Source organism: Morone saxatilis, unplaced genomic scaffold (assembly GCF_004916995.1).
Source record: "Morone saxatilis isolate NCDOM2014 unplaced genomic scaffold, NCSU_SB_2.0 Contig20, whole genome shotgun sequence".
Taxonomy (NCBI): Eukaryota; Metazoa; Chordata; class Actinopteri; family Moronidae; genus Morone; species Morone saxatilis.
In genome coordinates, this window is record NW_023339763.1 from 2714841 (window position 1) to 2723434 (window position 8594).

The following is an 8594-nucleotide window of genomic DNA, read 5'->3' on the forward strand; positions in this document are numbered from 1 at the left end:
GGGGGGGGGGGGGGGGGCTGACAGCGGTCAAATAATTGCCCACGCTCTTCTCCGACTGCATTCCACTTAACCTCAGCAGAATGTTGGAGAGGGATTTGTGAAGGAAGGTGTAGTCCCTGACTGGGGGAAACTAACCTTTGGGAGACAATGCCACCAGTCTCTCCCTGCTCAATGAGTCCTTTGTGCCGGGAATTCTCTGATTGGAAAAGTGATACACAAGGTAGCAGGTTGATCTTTTTTTTTTTTTTATGTATACACCGACTCTATCAACCTCAACCTTTAAGTTGAGAGATTGATTTGTTTGATTTTTCTGATGTCGCTGGAGCTGGAATCGCACGCCTGGCTAGGAACGTTCTTCCTGATTATGGTAAAGAAAAATATGTGAAGATCAAAGATGTATTTGGTAAACCACGTCACATGTGCGATCGTACTTGGCCACAACCGAAGACCAACACAACTCTTTACTTTCTGTTCTGTTCAAACGTCTTGGTTTGGAGCCAGGTTCTCAGTGTGTAGGTCCGAGGTTAGGGATCGCCGTGACTGCGTGTGGGTGTTATGGGGGTGTCGGACACGCTCGGTAAGCAGTGAACACACCACTATCCCCTTTCCTTTCGGATGGGGCTGTGGCCTTGCTACCCTGAGAGATCAGAGCGCTGCAGGGTGGGTCACAGCCTCTCAGGTGAACACATCTGACACTGGCCTGGCTTTGAGTAACTATAAACGCATCTCAAACCATAAATCAGACTGATATAGCTCAGTGATCTCTAAAAAAAAACATGTACAGAGAATTGTGGGTATTCTGGGAAAGGGTTTAGGGGTTGTGGGACTAGGAAAGAGCAATATAAAGAGAGAAATGTGTTGGCTGGACAGGAAGGATTAGTTGCAAGGAAAGAGTGAAAGAGAGGTTGAAAAAGAAATCTGAGAGTCAGAGTATCCAGTGCAATAAGTACAGAGGGCCTGAGAGGGGACTGGACCTGGAACAGTGGATATTGAGGGCCAATCTGGGAAGGAAAGGGGGGAAATCAACATTTTAACTTTTTAAGCAGGTCGTCTTTCAGCTAGAAGGAATTAGATAATGAGGTAGAATGAAACACCAAAAGAGAAGTCAGCTACGGTCTGGGCCAGATAGTGTCTCTATTAGCCCCAAAAGCTGTTATTCCTGCTGCTACTTTACTGTCCATTATCGAAGAATGCTGGAAAAGACAATTGGAATGCCGACTTGTTATCACCTGCAGCATTATTTGCCCCATTATACCATGCTTACCACCTTAAATGAAGCCTTTTAGCTAAATGGCTTCTCTTAGAATGGCACTTTGTGCACCGTGGCCTTAGAGGAGAATTCCCAGGGTGGACCGCAGGTTTTGGCCAGAAACCCCAGGCCAGGGGATTGGCTTTGTGGGGGAGTTTTGGGGAGGGAAGGGAAATTGCTTTGATTGGCCCAGCTGTTACAGTAGCTTTGAAAGCACAGGCCCTTTTCTCCTGGATTTTATTTAATCGTTCCTGGGTCCTTATCTTGTACACGCGTTCCCCTGAGGTGGCTGAGAGCTTTCTCACGGCAGAGAGGCAGAGAACTCAGTGTTTCTGTGCCTCTTAAACGCACACAAGCCAAGTTTCCGTTTACCTGATTTTATGATCTGTTTTTAATTTGCTCATAAAAAATGCTAGAAATTCAAGGAGAAAGCTGAAATGTAGCACAAAACCTTTTTGGCTGAAGTTCATGAAGTGTTTAAACCAGAAGTGGGCTGGACTAACTGGATATTGTCAATTTAAGCCTGAAATTGATGTGAGTTGATCAGAGTTTGATCAGAAATTTTACAGAACAGCTTTTTCCAAAAGAGAAGCAACTTTTCAATAGTGATTGACATTTATAAAATGAATTTCTCTTTATCATGATTGTAGGTGCCGTTGTTCAGCTAGCAGGAACATACTCATCTGATCTGACAGGATACTTTTATTTTCCATTAGCAGAGGTTTTCTTGTAAATAAAAAAAATTTAAAAAGTTTGCTAATTATTTTACTAACCTCATGTTGCATAACTTTATTTTACTGTTCCAAAACGAACCAAAACAGTAAATGACTTGTTAAAATAGACACAAATAGTTTTTAGAGAAGAGTGAGAGACAGCAGCAGATGATTTAGAGGTGCTCAGCCCTACACTGCGTGAACTGTACCTTAAAACTGTGTGTGAGTGGAATAAAGCCCTCCAGTGATCTGACATGAGCCCTGCTTCCTTCCAGGTACCACATCCTTGTATCCAAGTATGGTCACTTGGAACCGCTGGCAGAAGTGGACCTGAGCCCACGCAGCACCATGGTGGACGTCCGCTGTGGCGAGAGGGTGGAGGCCATCAGCCTCCGTCTGGAGCAGACGGTGGGCGACCTGAAGAAGCACCTTAAAACCCTGCTGCAGCTGCCCACCAATGGGATCCGGCTTTTCTATATCCAACGGGAGATGTGTTCGGTCTTGGGACCTGAGGAGTTGAAGTGCGGCTCCCGGGCCCTCCATTCCTACAGCATTCGAGATGGGGATGAGATTCTAGTAGTGCCCAAAGTCAAAAGCCATTGCAGCTCCTCAGATCTGTGAATGTGGAGAGTTCGGACGAATGGGACAGAAATTAGATAATGAATACTGACTGGATACTAAGCTTTGACTTGAGCCTTTTTTAGATTAAAAAAAGGTGACATATTTCAGCCATGAATGTAAAGATGCTTACTGTCTACCATATTGAACAAATTAATACAACAGTATATTTGCACATAGGAGTTACACATTCAAAAACATTTCTGTGCTTTAGTTGCTCGAGCTAAGACTGCAGTTTACATCTCATTTATACAAAATGTTATGCAAATCCCGACAGAGTGCAAACAGTTAGCTGCCATAATTACCAATTGAACGCACAAATTGCACATTGATTTAAAAAACTAAAAACCATTTTATAATTCGATTTTATGAGAGCTTCCCCTTGCTTGCCGGACATGCTGGAGACACTGCTGCACCATGCATGGCACTTCTTAGTATTTATTTTAGTTGTGAAAAATGTTGAAATTAGGTGACATAAGAACATAAATGAGACACATAAGATTTTTTTAAAACAGCTGCTGTGCACAAGTTGTGAAGTTTCACTGTTCCTTAGAAGCCGTGGCTGGCTTCTCTGGAGCACAATCAGCAGCTCTTTGATGTGTTCCCTCCATTTTTCTGTTTGCCTTCTGCTAATCTGTGATCAGTGTGCTCTGGCAGCAGTGAACAGTGCAATTTTTTATGCCTGTGAGTATAGAGTTTGGGTGAAAATCATTCTACACCAATCTACTCCTTAAAAGCCAACACAATGACAAACAACCAACCTTAATCATGCAGCGATGATTACAGCCAAGCTGACTGAAGTCTTCACGTGACCTTTCGATTTCCGTGTGATGGTAGGGTTTGTGAACTGAGTTTAATCTGACTGCTCCATATGGTTTGTTACACAGAACCACACAGGACAGATCAACGAACCATATAACGTAGTCAAACTCTTACTGAAGCCAGTAGGGAGAAGAGCGAAAGATCTCTTCCATCGAGAAAAGCCTTCAGTGCCGTGCTTTGCTGTTTTTTTTTTTTTCAATGAAGAAATACTTTCCACATCTGATATAACTGATGCTAGCAGCATCTACGCCACCATTGTTGTTTAACGAACAGTCTTCTTGCTGCGTCACACCTAGCGGCCAACACCATAGCTGCCAGTACTTCCTCAAAGGACGATGACTGGTCTGGTACCACTTTACCCATAGCAAACGCATAGATTGAAGCCTTGCAAGATGGATTGTTCATCTGTAAGCTTGGTCTACATTTGCATTGTGTACAAATAAATATTATGAGGGAAAAAAAGAATAATGGTTAACATGATATTAAAATTTCCATGATCATGAAATGCTCTAAGAGGCTTTGTTTGAGCTGACCTTTTTTTAAGCAGGGTAGATTTTCTGATGAAATGTGATGTTGTTTTCCGGGAATACGATTGTGTGCAGAAGTGACACAGATCTTTCCCTGCTTCCTCTTGCAACTCAGATCACTTTCTTTCTGCATGACTCTTAATAGCAGTGAAATATCCTGGGATAACCCCCAAGCTGAAATCACAAATACAGTGTATTGGAGATAGCGTGGCTGCTGCTCAGTAAGGACGCCCTGGCAGAAAGACGAGACAAGTCTGAAGTGAGTTTGGGTCTTGGACAAAGAAAAGAAGGAGTGTTGATGCTCAAGTTACTGTTGGTCTTCTGGCTGTCCAGCCCATGAATGGACCAGCTCTCTCTCTGCCTGCAGAGGCAGCTGAGAAATGTTGAGGCCCAGTCTGTATGGTAACCACACACCAGCCGCTGTGTCACAGACACTTCCGCTGCATTTAGGTTAGAATGGGTTCAAGCAACAGGCTCTCGCCCCTCACCCATTACCCCAATCTCTCCTTTACATCCGCCTTACAAACCTGACACTTCTAGTGTCTGCTGTTTCACAGGATGTGGGGTTGTGAACTTTTCCATTGACTCACATTGATTGTTTTCAAAGGCAAAGAATAGATGATAGAACAACACATTCCCACCTACTGGCAAGTGACAGCCCAAAACCTGGAGCTTCTCATAACCTGAACTTTGAGGAACTTTGTGAGGCTTAGATACCAGGTTTTGTAAATGTAAATCATGCAGGCTTACAGGTGATGTTACAGTCAAAATCTGTTCAGTTGCCACTGGAAGCTTTTCTTAATGATCCCCATGCATGTTTGGTTTCGTGCAACCCAGTATGTTCAAGCCAACAATGGAAGAGGATGGGGACTGAGATACGAGTCTATGCACCAATAGAGAGAGGAAGAATTTACTTCTGGTTCACTTTTTAATCTCTAACCACTGACTCACACTCCCTCTGCCTTCTCTCCCCAAATACTAATGATGGCCTGGACATCGTCATTTGTCCAACAACCATTTTTTTAAGTATCCCCTGGTACAGACACAGTGGTAAAATGGTAGTTGCTGCTGTTGTGTTTTTTGTAGGCATTCTTGTTGTGATGTGATAATACATCTAATTGTTCAATAGCGGGCGTCAACCCCTGAAATTAGCTGGAACTTGGATTTAGGATCACCTCCTGACCAGAAGCTTGTACACAAAGCAGATAGAGAACAGTGGAGAAAAAAGTCTGCGTGTTACATTTCGATAAGGTCCCACTGTGGAAAAGGGATGTTTGGCTGTATTCAGACCAAAGTGAGCATTGTGGCAAAAACACCAGTCAGCCTAAAAATACAGCTGAAACCGGTTGCTATCCAGGCAGAGTTCATGGATCAAACTCTCTAAGTTTTGACTTTGCAACTTTGGTCTGCATCTGGTTTGCAGTGTAAGCTGCAAAATCGAGATACCAAGAAATCTCTGGTTTGTGCCAATACACCAAATAAATACCACCGCACAACACTGCAGTAATTGTTGCAATGCCTGATTTGGTCCGAATGCGGCTTCAGAATTTCTAATTAACTGACCTGCAAGTCTTTGGACTATGGGAGGAAACAGGAGCATTAAGGGAGGACATGGAGAAAACTTGGAAACTCCAGTCACAAACAATCCTGTTAACCAGTGGATCAGAACCCAGGATTTCATGCTGAGTGCTGCTTTCATAGAAAGCTATGCACACAAAGCATATAAAGCATCACAAACCAGCGTGGTTGCTAAACATGGGTTCTCTGTTTCAGATTTTTGTGATCACCAGATCCTAATATAGATTTTGGTCACCAAGAAATTGTAGATAGTGACTTTTCAAGAAGTTTTTATGACTTCATACAAAGAAGCTTTAGAGTTTGCTTCAGTAGTCCAAAGACAGACAGGTTGAAATATATGTTGTTGATGTTTCCTAGCCTTTTGCTTAATGCATGCTGGGGTATTTTCTAGCCAGCCTGATCCTGAACAGCTTAAATGTTTTAACGTATGTGTGTTGCGCATATGCAGTGTAAAATAGGGCCCAATATCAAGTGCATTTGTTTATGAAAAATATAGCATTACAAAAAGTCAGAGGTCTTGCACAGGCTATTTCTTTTGAATATTGGAGGGCCGGGGATGCAGAGGTGTTTATGTTTGAAATCATGTTGGGTTAAGTGAGCTGCCAGGAGAAATGTTTCTCTTGAAGTTAAGCCTTGTGTTACCGAAAATGTGCTGAGGTGCCGTCATCTTGTGGCAGCCTCTTCTGACACAAACCTATTTTGTGTAGTAGATAACTGGAGATCTCTTTTGTGTTGTTGTTTTTCTGGCTCACATACATTATACTATATTATGACTGAGTGCTTACATGGGAAGTTCTGGGATGAGTGTGAAGCATTTTGTTTTGTTTTTGTGTGGATCGTGGTAAGTTGGTGATTTTGCATGTTCAGATTTTTCTTGATATGTCTGACTGTGTATGAGATGTGTCATTTCAGGGAAACAATGTTGTTTATGGGCATTTTTAATTTTGACACTTTTAAAATATCTGTTCTCCTGTCACCCTCACCTTTTTCCTTCAGTAATACCAAATACAAAGATTATTTACAGATTTAAAAATATAAAAGATAGTTGCTAATCTGTGATACAGTTTGCCTTGTGCTGTTTAGTATATGGTGTTTAATTTATATCACGTTTGCTTTCTGTAGGTTCTTAAATGTATCTTGATATTTTCAATGGTAAATTCATTTTATTTCTTGAGATCACAATGCCATTTCCTCACCTGTACTGTATAATGGCGCTTTCACTTCTCTTAAAGAAATAAATTCTAATTATTTCTGCTTATTCCTGTGTTACATTTTTATACATAAAGTGAAAGCTGTGAGCACGCTTGTCAGACAATTTGAGTCAGGTATACTATATACTATAGCCATGCCCTCTGCTGCAACTGGTACTTGCTGCTGCTGCTCATAAAACATTTCATAAGCAACCTTGACTGTCAACATCCACATCGTGTCACTTCAAGGCGGCTTCTTAGAAGAAATAACTTGTTCGTTCTTCGCTAATGTTCCGTGACTCTGTTCGGTTTGTCACATCAGCCGAGAGCCATAAAGGCACACTTCAAGAGAGAAGCCAGAGTTTTCTCATCTGTGTTGGACAGTTTATCCTTCACGTAGATGCCGGGGGTCTCAGCTGCGCTTCTTTAAGCAAGGTTTTTGCTGACGTGCTATTATGCATATTCTGTGTCAGTGTTTTGGTTTTGGTCAGTTGGTTCTTGTACTGAGAACTTCTGTCACTTTTCGTGTGTATAAACAAGTGCAACCCCATGAATGCCTTAGAGCAAAGATTGTCCCTCATTTGACTGATTATCACCCTGGCTTCGACTGTGGCCTTTGGTGTAACAACTATAAGTACTTGGCCCACCCTCTTTCATACATTATGATGCTTTTATGTTGTTGATTTAGGTAGTGAAATATAATTCTCATGTTGGAGTGTTAGCATGAATTGGTTTGGTTGTATATTTCCCCCTTGGTTGATCTTAGCTGGTGATCCTACTGGCTCAGTGCGAGCTCAAGTTTCTGGTAAAGAGGAAATGTTTCATATTAGCTTTATGGATGTAATTATTTAATTAGTGTGGAGTGCCTTGGTAAGCCAATGGTTACAGCGCATGACCACCAACCATCCAGAGTGAGCTGTCGAGTACAGCTAAAGAAACAAATAGAAAACGTGAAAATGTCCAAAGGCACCCCTTTGGTAGTAGTTGTCAAGATTCATATCTTGTTCTAGACCAAATTATTAGCCAGACTCATAAACCAACCAACATATTTATCCATAATTGCCACAGGAAAATGCATTGCTTTAAAACACTGTATGAACTTATATCATACTAAGTTAGTACAATAATAAAACACATTGTCTCAGAGAATTGGCTCGTGTACATTTTAACTACAGTAGACCATTTTAAAGTCCAGATTCAAAGATAAGATATGGAGTGGCACATCACTCATGTTACAGTATACACACGTGCTCAGTATGCACAGCTCTGTTTCACAGGCTAAATACTTGGCCATGGAGAAGATGGGATTCTGCAGATCTCTCTTTCTGGCAGGCATGTTTTAGTCGAGCTGCAAAGAGTCCATTCCATACGTGTCAGGTGGTGTTGCGTTTCTGGGGCATTCCCTCCATTTTCCCCCACCTCCTCTTCCAACAGCATGGCTCTAATCCTGTGTGGGATATCTATGCCACCCACCACCACCACCCATCCCTCAACACACCATCACCAGCAGGACCCCCTCTCAAGATTTGGGAGCTAAGGAGTCATTAGGCCATTCAGTCACAAAGGTGTTCTTCACAATTTATGGATTTGTGTCAAGAGAGCACCTGAACATAGACATGGATACACAGTTCAGAAACAGTCATACCTTGGTGACTTTCTTGGTGGAATAATGAAAATCCCCTTCAAGTTTAGTCTCTTAGTATTTTTAATGAGCTTATCCTATGTGTATCTCAATGTCAATTATTTGACTGTCAGTGATAAAAAGAATGAATCCCTTCTCTTCATGCCTCCTGACTTTCTTTGGTGATTCATTGATTCCCTAGCATCTAGCGCTACCATAGGGTTAACACTTACACAGGTTTTAGTGAAATGTCTTGACAACTATTAAATGGATTGA

General features: G+C 42.0%; 1 protein-coding gene across 2 annotated transcripts in view; it reads left to right on the forward strand.

Annotated features, from left to right (window-relative positions):
• Positions 1–6765, forward strand: part of LOC118332062 (tubulin-specific chaperone cofactor E-like protein) — a 17742-nt gene extending 10977 nt beyond the window's left edge. For both annotated transcript variants that reach the window (XM_035667192.1, XM_035667193.1), the window contains exon 8: positions 2238–6765. In XM_035667192.1, coding sequence (XP_035523085.1) covers positions 2238–2583 — 346 coding nt within the window. In that variant the 3' untranslated portion in view covers positions 2584–6765. The remainder of the gene's footprint in view (positions 1–2237) is intronic.
• The last annotated feature ends 1829 nt before the right edge of the window (positions 6766–8594 follow it).